This window comes from Oncorhynchus gorbuscha, linkage group LG11, assembly GCF_021184085.1.
Source record: "Oncorhynchus gorbuscha isolate QuinsamMale2020 ecotype Even-year linkage group LG11, OgorEven_v1.0, whole genome shotgun sequence".
NCBI classification, from domain to species: domain Eukaryota; kingdom Metazoa; phylum Chordata; class Actinopteri; order Salmoniformes; family Salmonidae; genus Oncorhynchus; species Oncorhynchus gorbuscha.
In genome coordinates this window covers 60,159,850-60,178,913 of record NC_060183.1, presented here as the reverse complement: position 1 = coordinate 60,178,913, position 19,064 = coordinate 60,159,850, and the positions used below count along the sequence as shown (strand labels likewise).

At 44.4% G+C, this 19,064-nt stretch overlaps 1 protein-coding gene across 10 annotated transcripts in view; it reads left to right on the top strand.

Moving 5' to 3' along the window:
- Positions 1 to 19,064, top strand: part of LOC124049043 (voltage-dependent N-type calcium channel subunit alpha-1B-like) — a 232,521-nt gene that overhangs the window by 149,288 nt on the left and 64,169 nt on the right. For all 10 annotated transcript variants that reach the window (XR_006841351.1, XM_046370347.1, XM_046370344.1 and 7 more), the window contains 7 exons: positions 1,245 to 1,357; positions 1,697 to 1,828; positions 9,339 to 9,411; positions 9,745 to 9,862; positions 10,188 to 10,255; positions 10,363 to 10,469; positions 12,602 to 12,664. Coding sequence is in view for 9 of the 10 variants with exons in the window: in XM_046370347.1 (XP_046226303.1) it covers positions 1,245 to 1,357; positions 1,697 to 1,828; positions 9,339 to 9,411; positions 9,745 to 9,862; positions 10,188 to 10,255; positions 10,363 to 10,469; positions 12,602 to 12,664 (674 nt within the window). In the remaining variant the exon portion in view is untranslated. The remainder of the gene's footprint in view (positions 1 to 1,244; positions 1,358 to 1,696; positions 1,829 to 9,338; positions 9,412 to 9,744; positions 9,863 to 10,187; positions 10,256 to 10,362; positions 10,470 to 12,601; positions 12,665 to 19,064) is intronic.

Below are 19,064 nucleotides of genomic sequence, written 5' to 3'. Positions count from 1 at the left end.
AAACCTGGCACAATCCCTATGGTGAAGCATGGTGGTGGCAGCAGCATGCTGTGTGGATGTTTTTCAGCAGCAGGGACTGGGAGACTAGTCAGGATCGAAGCAAAGATGAAAGGAGCAAAGTTCAGAGAGCTCCTTGATGAAAACCTGCTCCACATTGCTCAGGACCTCAGACTGGGGCGAAGGTTTACCTTCCAACTGGACAACAGCCTTAAGCACAAAGCAGAGACAACACAGAAGTGGCTTTGGGACAAGTCTCTGAATGTCTTTGAGTTGCCCAGGCAGATCCCAGACTTGAACTCAATCGAACATCTCTGGTGAGACCTGAAAATAGCTGTGCAGCGACACTCCCAATCCAACCTGACAAAGCTTGAGAGGATCTGCAGGGAAGAATAGGAGAAAATCCCCAAATACTGGTGTGCCAAGCTTGTAGCGTCATACCCAAGAAGCCTCGAGGCTGTAATCACTGCCAAAGGTGCTTCAACAAAGTACTGAGTAAAGGGTCTGAGTACTTATGTAAAAGTGATATTTCCGTTTGAAATGTTTAATAAATTAGCAAAAAATGTATTCAATATTGTTTTTGCTTAGTCTTTATGGGGTATTGAATGTAGATTGATAGGGGGAAAAAGTAATCTTTAACATTTTAGAATAAGGCTATAACTTACCAAAATGTGAAAAAAGTTGATGGGTCTGAATACTTTCTGAAGGGACTGTGTGTATGTATACAGTACCAGTCAAAAGTTTGGACACACCTACTCATTCCAGGGTTTTTCTTAGTTGTTTTACTATTTTCCACATTGTAGAATAACTGACACAACTGATTGGCTGAAAGATGGAAATAAATTCCACAAATTAACTTTTAACAAAGCACAACTGTTAATTGAAATACATTCCAGGTGACTACCTCATGAAGCTGGTTGAGAGAATGCCAATAGTCTGCAAAGCTGGCACCAAGGCAAACGGTGGCTACTTTGAAGAATCTCAAATATAAAATATATCTTGATTTGTTTATCGATTTTTTTGGTTACTGCATGATTCCATGTGTTATTTCATGGTTTTGATGTCTTCGCAATTATTCTACAATGTAGAAAATAGTCAAATTAAGAAAAACCCTTGAATGAGTAGGTGTGTCCAAACTTTTGACTGGTAGTGTGTAATCAGTGACAGTGATTAGCTGCTGAGTAACAAGTAGTAGCTACTTTGTTACAGTAGCTCTTTCGCCTTTTCTCCTGTCCTCTTCTCCACAGGTGATAATAGGGAGTATACTTGAGGTGGTGTGGTCTATGATCAAACCAGGGGCATCCTATGGCATTAGTGTGCTGAGGGCTCTTCGTCTGCTCAGGTTATTCAAATTTACCAAGTGAGTGAACACACATTTCTCATACAAGATATCAACATACATTCAGAATCAAATGTGGTGACAATATGAATAATTCTTCCTCAGAGCAATGTTTAGCATTGTCCCACTCCGTCAGTCTATAATCCTATTAAAGTTAGATTGCAATCATTTTATACTCACTAGATTAGTCAATAATCATGTGATTCACAACAAAAATGGAAAATGTGGATCTATTTACCGGTAGTACCACAATCAACCCTCCCATCATCCTTTCCTCCCTATATTCTCCTTGTCCATTCACCACTATCTCCATCTCTTTCTCTCTCTCTTCCTCCTTTCTCTTCTCTCTGCTTTTCCCAGGTACTGGAACTCCCTGAGGAACCTGGTAGTGTCTCTTCTCAACTCAATGAAGTCCATTATCAGCTTGCTCTTCCTCCTCTTCCTCTTCATCGTTGTCTTTGCCCTGCTGGGCATGCAGCTCTTCGGAGGACAGTGAGTATTCCCTACACACTCCTCCATGGAACCTGACCCTTGACCCCTAACTTTTCCCCCCTGTCTCCTCTCTGATCCTACACACACCACACCTACCTACCTGATCGCCTCTCTGCCTGCCGACAGCCACAAACACACCATCTGGTGGGACACTGTTTATCATTTAGACCGGAGGCCAGCCAAAATACCTTCCTCATTGTTTAGTCTGGTTTACACAGTTTATGTTGTTGTTAGATTTTTACCTCAGCGCTCTGAGTCAAAATAAGCTACCTTTCCCATTATATCCTCAACATTGTAGCAGGTAAGAGGTTAGAGCTCTTGAGGGAAACTCCTGTGTCATATTCTCACCTGTCTTCCAGAATGACGGCATTGGCGGGTGCTGCGCTCCAACTGGGCTATTTGGAGGGGGAAAGAGAGATGGTTGCCATGGTCTCATGCTCATTTAAAACTGGCTGTCCCGTCATAATTGCCACGTTAGTTTAGGCTGATGGATATGTGTGAAAACACTCTGACATGCACATGGTGCTCAGCTGTTGGGCCACATGCCTATCGTGATGAGTCTGAATCCATTTTCCTATAATCACCTATGTTCCGACTCCTTATGAAAAGACATGGGAGACAGAGAAAAGGCATTAATAGACTTCTGTATTTGAGCTCAGACAGTTAATGATTGAGTTGATTATACAATGCAGAGGTTACATCCCTATCGGCCAGCCTCAGACAAATGTCTCATTAAAATCCAGGGAGGTAGGTAAAAGTAAACGGTTTGAGAGAGCAGTCTCCTGCTCCACAGGGATTTGAATGTCTGCAGGACATAACTGCCTGCAGGAGATTTGTGAAAAGCTCAAATCAATTGCTCATATTTTTTATTTCACCTTTATTTCACCAGGTAGGCCAGTTGAGAACAAGTTCTCATTTACAACTGCGACCGTGCCAAGATAAAGCAAAGCAGTGTGACAAAAACAACAGAGTTACATATGGGATTAACAGTGTGTGCAAATGTAGTAAGATTAGGGAGGTACGGTAATAAATGGCCCAAAGAGGATATTTGCTATTTACAGATGAGCTATGTACAGGTGCAATGATCAGTAGGCTGCTCTGACAGCTGATGCTTAAAGTTAGTGAGGGAGATTTAATTCTCCAGCTTCAGCGTCTAGTGCTTTGAGAACAGAGAATTAGAGGAGCAAATTTCTGGGCGCGGTATAATAGATCCAGGGCATAATGTACAGACAAGGGTATGGTAGGATGTGAATACGGTGGAGGTAAACCTAGACGTTGAGTGACGATGAGAGAGGTTTTGTCAATGGAGGCGCCAGGAGAGGTCTCCGCATGTGTGTGTAGTGGGACAAAAGAGCTATCTAAGGCATGTTGATCGGGATTGAGGGCTCTACAGTGAAGAAGATCAAGCTGAGACAGCAGTAGACAAGGCATATCGACATTAGAGAGAGGCATAAAGTAATCACAGGTGTTGGTCGGGAGAGCTAAGACAACAGGTAAATGGCGATGAATGGACAGAGCGGGTCAGTTAGGTACATACAGGACCTGAGTTCGAGGCTGGGGCCGACAGGTAAACAAAATGAGGTACTGTGTTATTGAAACAGTCCAGGGGGCATCAGCTGTGTAGCTGAGTGATCATTACATTTACATTTAAGTCATTTAGCAGACGCTCTTATCCAGAGCGACTTACAAATTATAGGGTCCAATGAACAGCAAGGTGAGTCAGGGGGCCGTTCGGTAGTCACTACTACGCTAGACAAGCGAGGGACACAGTGTTCAGAAAAGCTAGCGGGCTGGGGCTAGCAGGTGGTTCTTTGGCGACATCGTAACGGAATAGCATGTTGAGAACACATCGGGTGATTACTTCGGCAGACCAGTCGTGATGGATCGGCGGGGTTCCTTGTCAACAGTAAAGGGTCCAGGCCAGTTGGCAAAATAGGTATTGTAGCCCTAGAATCAGCTGGTATATGGGCCTAGCTCGAGGCTAGCTCAAGGCTACTTGGTGCTTGCTTCGGGACAGAGGAGCTAGCTGGGATGATCCGGTGTAATGATCCAGAGCGGCAGAAATCCGGTGACGTGGTGGAGAGAATGGAATAAAAATAGCAGATCTGTACCACATTGGGTGAGGTGGGTTGCAGGAAAGTATATTTAGTTAGTAGATAGAAATTGAGATTAAAATATACAAGAAAAAAACTGCTATTTACACGGGATAAGACAAAGATAAACACACATCTGACTGCTACGCCATCTTGGAAATCAAATGCTCAAACCAAATGGTCATACGAACAATGGGGAGGATGGAAAGATAATGCAGTAGAAATTATTTTGGGGGGAATTGTGTTTAGTATTCATTTTTATTCACTTGTTGAAACTTGCCAAGTTGATGCAACTTGATTCCATTGATAAAGTAAGCTGAAATAACAAGGGATTTGTTTTTTAGATCCAACCAATTTTTTTCCCAGTGGTAGGCCCTTTCGTCTTAACTTCATTCTCATTGGTTATAAAGGATATTTTGTGGTTTTCATGTTAGATATAAACATTTGATTATTACTTACTCTATTAGATAGAGATGGTGTTTTATAGGTGTGCTTTGTATTGAATCGCTCACGTGTTTCAGGGAACCTCTCAAAACTCGAATTTAGAGTGGCCACTTTAATGGAAACGTATCCAACGCCTGCGTTCCCTTCTCGTTGTTAACTAGAGCATATTCCTCCCATTCTCCAAAGAGCAGAGCTATTGTCTCAGGTGGTGGGGGGTGGAGGAGGGGGTTGGGTGGCAGAATCCATCGCAGTGTATCAGAGCCTCCTCTCACAAGCCTCTGTTTGAGGATTGATTTAATGACGTCTCTGTAGATGCCTTGGGGGGCGAAACAACAACATCCAATCCCTATTATCAGAGTAAACACTGGAGTTCTGCACAGTGGCATCAGAGCATGCTGTAGCCACTGCCACCAGTGTGCCAACCTAGAAGGAGAAAGGGAACGAGGGAAAAGGCTGCATATCTGCAGGTGGACAATCTACAATTTACCATGCCTATGCTTAATATCTCTCTCACACACACCACCACCACCAATGGCTCTCTAAGCAGGGTTCATGAGTTGGTTATAGAGCTGGTTGCTGTGGTAACCCTAGGTGCCCTTCTCCCTATCCAACCACCCCATACCTTCCTTCCTCTGAAGCTCTTCTTCTCACACGTCCCCATCACTTCCTCTGATGCTCTTCTCCTCACACGACCCCATCACTTCCTCTGATGCTCTTCTCCTCACACGACCCCATCACTTCCTCTGATGCTCTTCTCCTCACACGACCCCATCACTTTCTCTGATGCTCTTCTCCTCACACGACCCCATCACTTCCTCTGATTCTCTTCTCCTCACACGACCCCATCACTTCCTCCGATGCTCTTCTCCTCACACGACCCCATCACTTCCTCCGATGCTTTCTCCTCACACGACCCCATCACTTCCTCTGATTCTCTTCTCCTCACACGACCCCATCACTTCTGCTCACACATTGTCCTCTCACATCTCAATCACTTCCATCCTGATGCTCTTCTCCTTACACGTCCCCATCACTTCCATCCTGATCCTTACATCCTGACATTTTTTTTTACCATAGCATGTACTTGAACATGTTTAAATTGACCAATTCAGCACATTTGGGCAAGCTCCTGGCAGACTTGATACAAAATATTGTGCAGTAATGTAATTCTTCACTGGATCAGTCTGAAACTTTGCATACACACTGCTGCCATCTGGTGACCAAAATCTAAATTACACCTAGACTCCGATCTGAAAATATGGCCTTTCTCTTGCAATTCAAAGATGATGGAACATAAATAAGTGCATGTTTTTTTTTGTTTGTATTATCTTTTACCAGATCTAATATGTTATATTCTCCTACATTCATTTCACATTTCCACAAACTTCAAAGTGTTTTCTTTCAAATGGTATCAAGAATATGCATATCTTTGCTTCAGGTCCTGATCTACAGGCAGTACGATCCTTAAGAGTGCCTTTGAATGGGGTATGGTAGTAGGTGCCAGGCGCACCGGTTTATGTCAAGAACTGCAACACTGCTTGGTGTATCAAGAATGGTCCACCATTCTTGTTGTGAGGATACAGAATCAATAGACCATTTATTTTGGTATTGTCCTCAGGTAGCCTGTTTCTGGTCTCAGGTTCAAGAATGGCTGAAAATGCATTGATCTAAAATTGACCCTAAAAATAGTACTGTTAGGAGATCTGGAGAGCCCCGGTCAGTCAATTACTAATATACTAATACACTTACTAAAAGTATTTATCTTCAACACGCAATCTGTAGATTCTATTCGATTAGATAGATTGAAATTGTACATTAAACATCATAGCATAATTGAAAGATAGGTGTTGTGTAGAAACACGAAGTGGGTGTCCCAGCAGAGATAGATGGGATGGTCTGAGGGAAGCTGAGGGTTGGTATGTGGAATTGGAGACAAGTTGGAGTGGAGTTGCTGTGTGAGAGAGAATGATGGTCAAAAAATAAAGGGGAAAAAGTCTAAATGAAACATAACAAAAGTACATTTGAATGACACTAAGTGGCAGTGTCTTTACAACTAATGCCGGTTTGCCTGAGGCTGATGCCGTGCAGGTGTTTGTACACATGCATATACACACACTCTCATTCAAATAAACACATACAAGAACACACACATACATGTAATAGTGCCAGATATGCACACAAACATTTAAAGTTGGCATTGCTGTTATGATTTCAGTTGTCCTTGATGTCCATTGATGTCCATTTCTTTGCATTGCTGTTGTGATTTCAGTTGTTCTTGATGTCCATTGATGTCCATTTCTTTGCATTGCTGTTATGATTTCAGTTGTCATTGATGTCCATTTCTTTGCATTGCTGTTATGATTTCAGTTGTCCTTGATGTCCATTGATGTCCATTTCTTTGCATTGCTGTTATGATTTCAGTTGTCCTTGATGTCCATTGATGTCCATTTCTTTGCATTGCTGTTATGATTTCAGTTGTCCTTGATGTCCATTGATGTCCATTTCTTTGCATTGCTGTTATGATTTCAGTTGTCCTTGATGTCCATTGATGTCCATTTCTTTGCATTGCTGTTATGATTTCAGTTGTCCTTGATGTCCATTGATGTCCATTTCTTTGCATTGCTGTTATGATTTCAGTTGTCCTTGATGTCCATTGATGTCCATTTCTTTGCATTGCTGTTTTCTTCTGTCTTTTCCTTTTTTCTCTTTAGTTCATTCTCTTGGTTGTGGGGGTGGGGAATGGAATTCATTGTATTTTTATTTTTTTTCCAGGGGAACTGTGGGGGGTTCTTGGAGGGTTTGGGTTTCACAAGATTGTGATCATGAAAAAGGAAATTATGACATATATTTCATATCACTATCATGCACACGCACCCTCACACATAAGGATGGCTGTGTTGTGGAAAGACTGATGCATGTTTGATCGTGTCTTGATGCTGTATTGTTTGTCCTTCATGTTCTAATACTTTAATGTTACCCCTTCCTTGTGTTTTTTGTAATAAATAATTATATATAATAACAAAAAGAATGGTCCACCACCCAAAGGACATCCAGCCAACTGTACACAACTGTGGGAAGCATTGGAGGCAACATGGGCCAACACCCCTGTGGAACACTTTTGACACCTTGTCATTCCACAATGAATTGAGGTTGTTCTGAGGGCAAAAGGGGGGTGGGGGGGTGCAACGCAATATTAGGAAGGTGTTCCAAATGTTTGTTATACTCAGTGTAGGACTCTATGTAACTGCTATTGCAAATGCTAAGGAAAGTCCATCAACATTGTTTTGATTGATATTGATATTGTTCAACAATTGACAAAACTGCATGAAAAAAAGTGCTCTTATGAAAATGTCCATCTTCTCTGAACACTGTATGAAGTGTAGAAAACAAATGATCAGTTTGTTGCAGGGGACGGTGAGCATTTGACCGTGTTAGAATTGAAGGATCATCATAGGTAGCATGTATCTATAACATGGGGTTTGTGATTGTTCTGTGGGATGACCATACATCCCTCCATTCCATCTTTATTTCATTCTCTCACTTCTTCACATCTTCTCCAGTTTCAAGACTGCGGACTCAGGTATTGGCAGGTTTGTTCCTCAAAATGGAGGTCATTTTAAGATGGGGTGGGGGTTCTTGACAACTTGAGCAGCATTTCCTCTCTGTGTGTGTGTGTGATTGGTAAGGTCATACAAATTACCTGGATAATACTTGGGCATGTCTTCTTGCTTACAACCCATAATTATTTATTTACTCAATTTAAAAATATCTGTTTTTAACCTCTATTCCGCTGAGCTTGTTTTGTGTAATAACTATAGTCACAGCTACAGACACACAGCTACCTCTGATGTTCAGGTCTCTTCTACATGTCCTCATTCTCTGGCTGCATCCCAAATGGCACCCTGTTGCCTTTATAGTGTGCTACTATTGACAAGAGCCCTATGGGCCCTAGTCAAAAGTAGTGCACCATGAAGGGAATAGGGTGCCATTTGGGACGTAGACTGTCTGTTTTTCTGCACTACACCATGTAGATTGTTCAGGCGTCACATCAGGAGTGCTGTGAAGGTCGGAGCTATGGAGCTGTGTGGCTCCCTCCATGGTGGCTTGTGTTTCCTGGTGTTGCATGGCTCTGTATTATTTGATGACATATATAACAACCTTCACCGCCATCTCTGAAACCACTCCTCACCTGAAGCCTTGGAATGCATAGTGTCGATCCCCACAGTCTCTCAGAACTCTATTGTACCTGTGTATAACATTATACAAGGTTCTGTTGGCGTGTGTAGGAGTGTGTGTGTGTAAAGGTTTCAAAGAGCAGGTTTGACATAGAGAGTCAGACAGAGAGATAGAGACTGTAATGTAACTGTAACAAGGTACAGTAACAATGTGAATGCCTGGGTCTTGAACTCTGACTTTCTTCTCCTAATTATGTCTACATCATACTGTCAAATCAAATCTTATTTGTCACATGGCCCGAATACAACAGGTGTAGACCTTACTGTGAAATGCTTACTTACAAGACCTTAACCATACAATGCAGAAAAATAAGAGTTAAGAAAATATTTATAAAAATTAACTAAAGTAAAAAATAAAAAAGCAACAATAACGACGCCATATACGGGGGGTACCAAGAGTGTGCATACTATGTGTATTTGTACTGATAAACAGCAGGATGGAGATCTGTTGTTGCATTGAATTAGTTATAACGGTTTATTTGTTGGAGAAGAGTATGTCTGCCAGATGATGTCAGTTGGCAAACATTAAGTAATTCAGGGTTGTTGTAGCATATCCAATGACTGCAAATGTCATGATACTGGATTTACACATTTCAACTGCTGTGACCATAAAATGCACTCCGCTCAAACCTACATGTAGATGGAAACCCATGTATCTCATTCTGAACATCCTGCCTGTCCTCTCTCAGGCCAAACGTCTTCTATTTGACTCAATCTGTCCATTGTTCTTTCTCCAAGGTTTAATTTTGAAGAGGAGACGCCGACGACCAACTTCGACACTTTCCCGGCGGCCATTCTCACTGTCTTCCAGGTACTCGGCCTCCTCTTCCCTCCATTTAATGAACCAACTCATTTGGCTTTTCACTCTGGAGCTCTATCCTTCGGAATGTTGGACTAGATTAAATAATTGTGTTTTGAACTAAGATAATTTGCAATTAGTGGAATTTGTTGGTCTAACTACTTTTTGTCTCTGTCTCCAAATTACTCATCTTTCTGTTAGCCTGTGTTATACTTTTACTTAAAGTATTAATTGTTGAAATGTTGACCCTACATTATAACTAAATATTTTGTATTCTTCATTTCATACACTGAACAACTCTCCCAAAAACTACATGTTCTACTCTATCTCAACGGCCAATGGCAGATTTTGACTGGCGAGGATTGGAATGCAGTGATGTATCATGGTATTGAGTCCCAGGGGGGCGTACGGCGGGGGATGTTCTCCTCGGTCTACTTCATCGTCCTCACGCTCTTTGGAAACTGTATCCTCTCTGACTCTCCGAGTCGTGCCACTGCATGGATATCAGAGATTTCATCTGCATGAAATATTCATATAGTTAAATATAAATATCTCATGTCAAGTGCTGCAATGAGAGCTGTAAACTTTGCCAAATTATTTCCGTGGGGGGGGGGGCATGTTCCTGGACCCCCTTAGGAGGGTTCCCCCAGTGAATTCTGTCCATTTCAACCTCGCACATTTCCACCACATCCGGTCTGTTGCTGATGCTTGGTTGCAATGCACCACGGCTCAGCCGTGAAATCCACTAAAATTGTGTTAAAGTTTTTCCTGAGCTTAGTTCCAACCAGACACGCTCCTGAATGTCTTCTTAGCTATCGCCGTCGACAACCTCGCCAATGCACAGGAGCTCACCAAGGTAAGTTTGATGAACCCACAGAACCACATTCTACCCAGGGAACTTTAAAGAACAATTCTGAATAAAATTACCCCTGGTAACCCATCCCTTATGGTTTATTGGTCCAGGATGAGGAGAAGCAGGAGGAAGAAGCCAATAAGAAGCTGGCCCTGCAGAAGGCCATGGAGGTGAAGGAGGTCAGCCCCATGTCAGCAGCCAACATCTCTATCGCTGCGTAAGTCGCCCACCCCCATGTTCTCTAAACATGGTCTTTCCTGTGTTGTCTTTCCCATATTGTCAAGTATCAGATATAGCTGGTTCTGCACATGGTCAATGTGCTGTTGGTGTCTTGGCTCTGATCACTGTCTCTCAATGTGTCTCTGTTGTGATTATCGCCTCTGTCCATTTGCATTCTCCTAACTACGCAATTGACATGTCTGGCATGTTTCTGTCTACGTGTGTGTGCTTTGACGATGATCCTTCTCTTTCTGACAGGAGTAGATGATTGATCTGAAACAGATCTCCAGTCAGCAGCAGTTTCTCTGATTGGCCTTTCAGTCTTATTTCGTGATCATCAATACAACTAATTCATGCATTAGAGTCTGATGGAGTCAATCAGAACATTGTCAACATCAGCAATCTCCTATAACCTATTTACTGTATCTAACCAAGCAGCCATGCCCTCTCTCCACTGGGATTGGCTATAGGACTAATTCTTGAATTGTGTCATTTTCAGCATTAGGGATGTCATTATGTACTAAGTAAAGATGAGCTCTATTGACCACAGTACTCTATAAAGAATATTGGCAAAACATTTTGACAGTCAATAAGTCATTGGTTTGTTCATGACAATGCATCAGTAATGTCATTCTCAGCCCATGTGGGACACATCATCTATTAGATGTTTATGACATGTCCTCTGTGTCTTGACTGTGAGCCCAATGACCCGGGCACGTATTGAAAAAGACCCTCAGAGTAGCAGTTTTGATTTAAGATCCTTTTAGCCTTTACCACCATAATGAATAAGATAATATGGATAGGAGGGACCTGGTCCAAGATCAGCACTCCTACTTTGAGATGCTTTGTGGATACGGGTCTAGGTCAGAATGGTGGTTAGTTTCAGAAAACAAATCTTTGAAAAAAAAAATGAATTCATCTCTCATGGACAGATGACCAAATTACACAATATTTTAGTTCTTAGTCAACCAAGATGAATAATGAATAAACACATTTTAGATTGACAGTAGCCTACTGCATCAATCCTGATGATTGCTTTTGAAGATGGATTTGCCATAAATAGCCACTTGTTTTATCTGTGCTTGTTACGTCCGTTGTTGGAATGAGACCAAGGCGCAGCGTGGTAAGCGTACATGATGAACACCCAAAAAATAAAAGAAGATACACGAACGTACCGTTCTGCAGGCTACCCAGTAACTGTACAAAAACAAGATCCCACAAACTCAGGTGGAAAACAGGCTGCCTAAGTATGATCCCCAATCAGAGACAACGATAGACAGCTGCCTCTGATTGGGAACCATACCCGGCCAACAAAGAAATAGAACACATTTGCCCACCCAAGTCACACCCTGACCTAACCAAATAGAGAATAAAAAAGGCTCCCTAAGGTCAGGGCGTGACAGTGTTTTTATCTGAATTTTATCTTTTTAACGTAGAATGATTAAACCTTAATGAGGTTCATTTGTCAGTCTATTTCAAAGCTATGTTGATCCAGGCCATTTCTGAGGAAATGTTTCATTTTAGATATCTGCATAATGTGCAATTTTACAAGGCTTTTTACTTTTGATTAAGGGAATCCATAATCTTCTTTTATTCACAAAAGTAATCATGATGTTTTTTTAAACGAAGACCATTGTCTGTTTGATTGAAAACGTCACTCCTACGTTTGAAAGGCTTTGTAAACCCATTGTGTATTGAACTTTGCAAATCCACTTTGATACCATTTCTTTAATTACATTGACTTGAGTGTTATTTATTCTGAAAATTTTCAGTTTTATGTCTTTGGTAACACTTCAGTGAAGGGGTTTAGTATCAATAAATATTTGCACCCCTCGTAGTCACTTGACCACAGTATGTAACCGTGTGTGGTGTACAGCACTACAAAGTACAGTACTACAAACTGTCAATACTGTATAGTGTACACCACCCCTACTGCTGAAGTGTTAACCACTATTGTAGTTGTTGCTCTGTTGGACTAGTCCTTCTTGTTTGTGGAGGGGACAGGTGGACAGACAGGCAGGCAGGCAGACAGACACTTTATGGAGTCCACCTCTCCCCACCACATCCTTTTGGTTTGTGTCTCATTCTTTCTTTCTTTGTGTTTTTATTGTTTTTGTTCTGAATGTGCAGTTTTGTAAAGCAAAATCGAGATGCACTCTCTCGCAGCTCGTCCGTCTCCAGCGTGCATTCACCGTGAGTTTTTGCTCTCTGTTACAATGTTACAATATTTTTACGCCCTCTCCTCTCCTTCCCCGTCCTCTCGCCCATACCTTCATCCTCCTGCTTCCCCTTTTGCCTTGTTCCTCCTCTCCTTCCCCGTCCTCTCGCCCATACCTGCATCCTCCTGCTTCCCCTTTTGCCTTGTTCCTCCTCTCCTTTCCCCCCTCTTCCTCGCCCATACCTGCATCCTCCTGCTTCCCCTTTTGCCTTGTTCCTCCTCTCCTTTCCCCCCTCTTCCTCGCCCCATCCACTTCTCCATCTCTTCTTTCCCCTCCTTCTCCACCTAGCCTTCCAATCCCTCTATTAAATCACTCTCTCCATTCTTGTGATCCTTCCAGTCTTCCCAGAGTGTTGAGATACGCTTGAAACTGGAGAACCCAGTGGTGGCTCACTGGTGGCTCTCATTATAGATTGAGATTTCAATTAATAATACTTTGCTTATTTACTGAAGTTAATGCAACTGTGTGTGTGCGTGAGTGTAAATGCATGTACGTAAATGCATGTATGTGAGCGTGACTGAGTGTGTGTGTGTGTGTGTGTGTGTGTGTGTGTGTGTGTGTGTGTGTGTGTGTGTGTGTGTGTGTGTGTGTGTGTGTGTGTGTGTGTGTGTGTGTGTGTGTGTGTGTGTGTGTTTCTGAATACTGAATATTTCATTGTGCATAGCACCAGCTTTCGTCTCCACTGTGTTGATGTCAGAAATGATGAGAGTTTAACCTGAGCTTTTGTGAATAATTGCTATATAAATATTAAATGTCTTTGAGCCCGGTCAAATCCCAAGACATTTTGTCAGTTTTACAGCTTGTGTTTTTTATACCCCGGGGTTTCACTTCTTCAACACACTGGGTGAGGACCAAACAAATTATAGTACAGTAGCCAAGAGGTAGTATGCCATACTCGACAAATCAAATAAAGTGAAACATAGCATTACGTTGTTTTAACCTCTGACCTCTTTGAAATTACATGAATTTAGCTTAATAATTTTTGCCAATTAGTAACAACTCTCATTTCTAAACGTTGTGGTGTTGTTGTTGCTAATCTGTGTGTATGTTTCTATCTTGTCCACTGTAATCTCTCTCTCATACCAAAATCACAGCTTACATTATTTGTCTATGCCTTGCATACTTGTCTGTCTGTCTATTGCTTTTGTTGTCTGTTTTATCTATTCCCCTGCCCGTCGAGTCTTGAGTTACAGGTGACACAAAGAATGCAAGTTTACTAGTCATACATACAGTTGAAGCCAGAAGTTTACATACACTCTTGGAGTTATTAAAACTTGTTTTTCAACCACTCCACAAAATTCTTGTTAACAAACTATATTTTTGGCAAGTCTGTTAGGACATCTACTTTGTGCATGACACAAGTCATTTTTCCAATTGTTTACAGACAGATTATTTCACTTTTAATTCACTGTATCACAATTCCAGTGGGTCAGATGTTTACATACACTAAGTTGACTGTGCCTGTCATGCAGGTGAAAGAGGACCCAAAAGCGACTTGGCGAAAACAGAGTCTTTAATCCAGTAAAGTAAATACAAACAAAAAACACAACTTTCACTCGAAATGACGAGGACAAACTGGAGACTCGATCTTGAACAGCAGGTGAACAGCAGGTTGCCTGGGAAGGCACTTGAACCAGACAGACTCAGACACCTGCTCACCACGCAGCATCTGAGGAAAACACGACACGACAGGGCGATACACAAACACAGCACGGTGAATTCTAGACAAGGAACCGACAGGACAGGAACGGAACACAAAGGAAGAAATAGGGACTCTAATCAGGGGAAAGGATCGGGAACAGGTGTGGGAAGACTAAATGATTGATTAGGGGAATAGGAACAGCTGGGAGCAGGAACGGAACGATAGAGAGAAGAGAGAGCGAGAGAGTGAGAGAGGGAGGGGAGAGAGAGGGATAGAAAGAGGGAAAGAACCTAATAAGACCAGCAGAGGGAAACGAATAGAATGGGAAGCACAGGGACAAGACAAGATAATAAATGACAAAACATGACAGTACCCCCCACTCACCGAGCGCCTCCTGGCGCACTCGAGGAGGAATCCTGGCGGCAACGGAGGAAATCATCAATGAGTGAACGGTCCAGCACGTCCCGAGACGGAACCCAACTCCTCTCCTCAGGACCGTAACCCTCCCAATCCACTAAGTATTGGTGACCCCGTCCCCGAGAACGCATGTCCATGATCTTATGTACCTTGTAAATAGGTGCGCTCTCGACAAGGACGGGAGGGGGAGGGAAGACGAACGGGGGTGCGAAGAAAGGGCTTAACACAGGAGACATGGAAGACAGGATGGACGCGACGAAGATGTCGCGGAAGAAGCAGTCGCACAGCGACAGGATTGACGACCTGGGAGACACGGAACGGACCAATGAACCGCGGAGTCAACTTACGAGAAGCTGTCGTAAGAGGAAGGTTGCGAGTGGAAAGCCACACTCTCTGGCCGCAACAGCTCCTTGGACTCTTAATCCTGCGTTTATTGGCGGCTCTCACAGTCTGTGCCCTGTAACGGCAAAGTGCAGACCTCACCCTCCTCCAGGTGCGCTCACAACGTTGGACAAACGCTTGAGCGGAGGGAACGCTGGACTCGGCAAGCTGGGATGAGAACAGAGGAGGCTGGTAACCCAGACTACTCTGAAACGGAGATAACCCGGTAGCAGACGAAGGAAGCGAATTGTGAGCGTATTCTGCCCAGGGGAGCTGTTCTGCCCAAGACGCAGGGTTTCTGAAAGAAAGGCTGCGTAGTATGCGACCAATCGTCTGATTGGCCCTCTCTGCTTGACCGTTAGACTGGGGATGAAACCCGGAAGAGAGACTGACGGACGCACCAATCAAACGACAGAACTCCCTCCAAAACTGTGACGTGAATTGCGGGCCTCTGTCTGAAACGGCGTCTAACGGGAGGCCATGAATTCTGAATACATTCTCGATAATGATTTGTGCCGTCTCCTTAGCGGAAGGAAGTTTAGCGAGGGGAATGAAATGTGCCGCCTTAGAGAACCTATCGACAACCGTAAGAATCACAGTCTTCCCCGCAGACAAAGGCAGACCGGTAATGAAGTCTAGGGCGATGTGAGACCATGGTCGAGAAGGAATGGGGAGCGGTCTGAGACGACCGGCAGGAGGAGAGTTACCCGACTTAGTCTGCGCGCAGTCCGAACAAGCAGCCACGAAACGGCGCGTGTCACGCTCCTGAGTCGGCCACCAAAAGCGCTGGCGAATAGACGCAAGAGTGCCTCGAACACCGGGATGACCAGCTAACTTGGCAGAGTGAGCCCACTGAAGAACAGCCAGACGAGTGGAAACAGGAACGAAAAGGAGGTTACTAGGACAAGCGCGCGGCGACGCAGTGTGCGTGAGTGCTTGCTTAACCTGTCTTTCAATTCCCCAGACTGTTAACCCGACAACACGCCCATAAGGAAGAATCCCCTCGGGATCAGTAGAAGCCACAGAAGAACTAAACAGACGGGATAAGGCATCAGGCTTGGTGTTCTTGCTACCCGGACGGTAAGAAATCACAAACTCGAAACGAGCGAAAAACAACGCCCAACGAGCTTGACGGGCATTAAGTCGTTTGGCAGAACGGATGTACTCAAGGTTCTTATGGTCTGTCCAAACGACAAAAGGAACGGTCGCCCCCTCCAACCACTGTCGCCATTCGCCTAGGGCTAAGCGGATGGCGAGCAGTTCACGGTTACCCACATCATAGTTGCGCTCAGATGGCGACAGGCGATGAGAAAAATAAGCGCAAGGATGAACCTTATCGTCAGACTGGAAGCGCTGGGATAGAATGGCTCCCACGCCTACCTCTGAAGCGTCAACCTCGACAATGAATTGTCTAGTGACGTCAGGAGTAACGAGGATAGGAGCGGACGTAAAACGTTCTTTTAGAAGATCAAAAGCTCCCTGGGCGGAACCGGACCACTTAAAACACGTCTTGACAGAAGTAAGAGCTGTGAGAGGGGCAGCAATTTGACCGAAATTACGAATGAAACGCCGATAGAAATTAGCGAAACCTAAAAAGCGCTGCAACTCGACACGTGACCTTGGAACGGGCCAATCACTGACAGCTTGGACCTTAGCGGAATCCATCTGAATGCCTTCAGCGGAAATAACGGAACCGAGAAAAGTAACGGAGGAGACATGAAAAGAGCACTTCTCAGACTTTACGTAGAGACAATTCTCTAAAAGGCGCTGTAGAACACGTCGAACGTGCTGAACATGAATCTCGAGTGACGGAGAAAAAATCAGGATATCGTCAAGATAGACAAAAACAAAGATGTTCAGCATGTCTCTCAGAACATCATTAACTAATGCCTGAAAAACAGCTGGCGCATTGGCGAGACCAAACGGCAGAACCCGGTACTCAAAATGCCCTAACGGAGTGTTAAACGCCGTTTTCCACTCGTCCCCCTCTCTGATGCGCACGAGATGGTAAGCGTTACGAAGGTCCAACTTAGTAAAGCACCTGGCTCCCTGCAGAATCTCGAAGGCTGATGACATAAGGGGAAGCGGATAACGATTCTTAACCGTTATGTCATTCAGCCCTCGATAATCCACGCAGGGGCGCAGAGTACCGTCCTTCTTCTTAACAAAAAAGAACCCCGCCCCGGCCGGAGAGGAAGAAGGCACTATGGTACCGGCGTCAAGAGACACAGACAAATAATCCTCGAGAGCCTTACGTTCGGGAGCCGACAGAGAGTATAGTCTACCCCGAGGAGGAGTGGTCCCCGGAAGGAGATCAATACTACAATCATACGACCGGTGAGGAGGAAGGGAGTTGGCTCGGGACCGACTGAAGACCGTGCGCAGATCATGATATTCCTCCGGCACTCCTGTCAAATCGCCAGGTTCCTCCTGAGAAGTAGGGACAGAAGAAACGGGAGGGATGGCAGACATTAAACACTTCACATGACAAGAAACGTTCCAGGATAGGATAGAATTACTAGACCAATTAATAGAAGGATTATGACATACTAGCCAGGGATGACCCAAAACAACAGGTGTAAACGGTGAACGAAAAATCAAAAAAGAAATAGTCTCACTGTGGTTACCAGATACTGTGAGGGTTAAAGGTAGTGTCTCAAATCTGATACTGGGAAGATGACTACCATCTAAGGCGAACATGGGCGTAGGCTTCTCTAACTCTCTGAAAGGAATGTCATGTTTCCGAACCCATGCTTCGTCCATGAAACAACCCTCAGCCCCAGAGTCTATCAAGGCACTACATGTAGCACCCGAACCGGTCCAGCGTAGATGGACCGACAAAGTAGTACAGGATCTTGATGGAGAGACTTGAGTAGTTGCGCTCACCTGTAGCCCTCCGCTTACAGATGAGCTCTGGCTTTTACTGGACATGAATTAACAAAATGTCCAGCAACTCCGCAATAGAGGCACAGGCGGTTTGTGATCCTCCGTTCCCTCTCCTTAGTCGAGATGCGAATCCCTCCCAGCTGCATGGGCTCAGACTCTGAGCCAGAGGATGGAGATGGTTGCGATGCGGAGCAGGGAAACACCGTTGATGCGAGCTCTCTTCCACGAGCCCGGTGACGAAGATCTACCCGTCGTTCTATGCGGATGGCGAGAGCAATCAAAGAGTCCACATCTGAAGGAACCTCCCGGGAGAGAATCTCATCCTTAACCACTGCGTGGAGTCCCTCCAGAAAACGAGCGAGCAGCGCCGGCTCGTTCCACTCACTAGAGGCAGCAAGAGTGCGAAACTCAATAGAATAATCCGTTATGGACCGTTCACCTTGGCATAAGGAAGCCAGGGCCCTAGAAGCCTCCCTACCAAAAACTGAACGGTCAAAAACCCGAATCATCTCCTCTTTAAAGTTCTGGAACTTGTTAGAGCAATCAGCCCTTGCCTCCCAGATAGCTGTGCCCCATTCTCGAGCCCGGCCAGTAAGGAGTGAAATGACGTAAGCAACCCGAGCTCTCTCTCTAGAGTATGTGTTGGGTTGGAGAGAGAACACAATCTCACACTGCGTGAGAAAGGAGCGGCACTCAGTGGGCTGCCCGGAGTAGCAAGGTGGGTTATTAACCCTAGGTTCTGGAGGCTCGGCAGGCCAGGAAGTAACAGGTGGCACGAGACGTAGACTCTGGAACTGTCCAGAGAGGTCGGAAACCTGAGCGGCCAGGTTCTCCACGGCATGGCGAGCAGCAGACAATTCCTGCTCGTGTCTGCCGAGCATGGCTCCTTGGATCTCGACGGCAGTGTAACGAGCGTCTGAAGTCGCTGGGTCCATTCCTTGGTCGGTTCCTTCTGTCATGCAGGTGAAAGAGGACCCAAAAGCGACTTGGCGAAAACAGAGTCTTTAATCCAGTAAAGTAAATACAAACAAAAAACACAACTTTCACT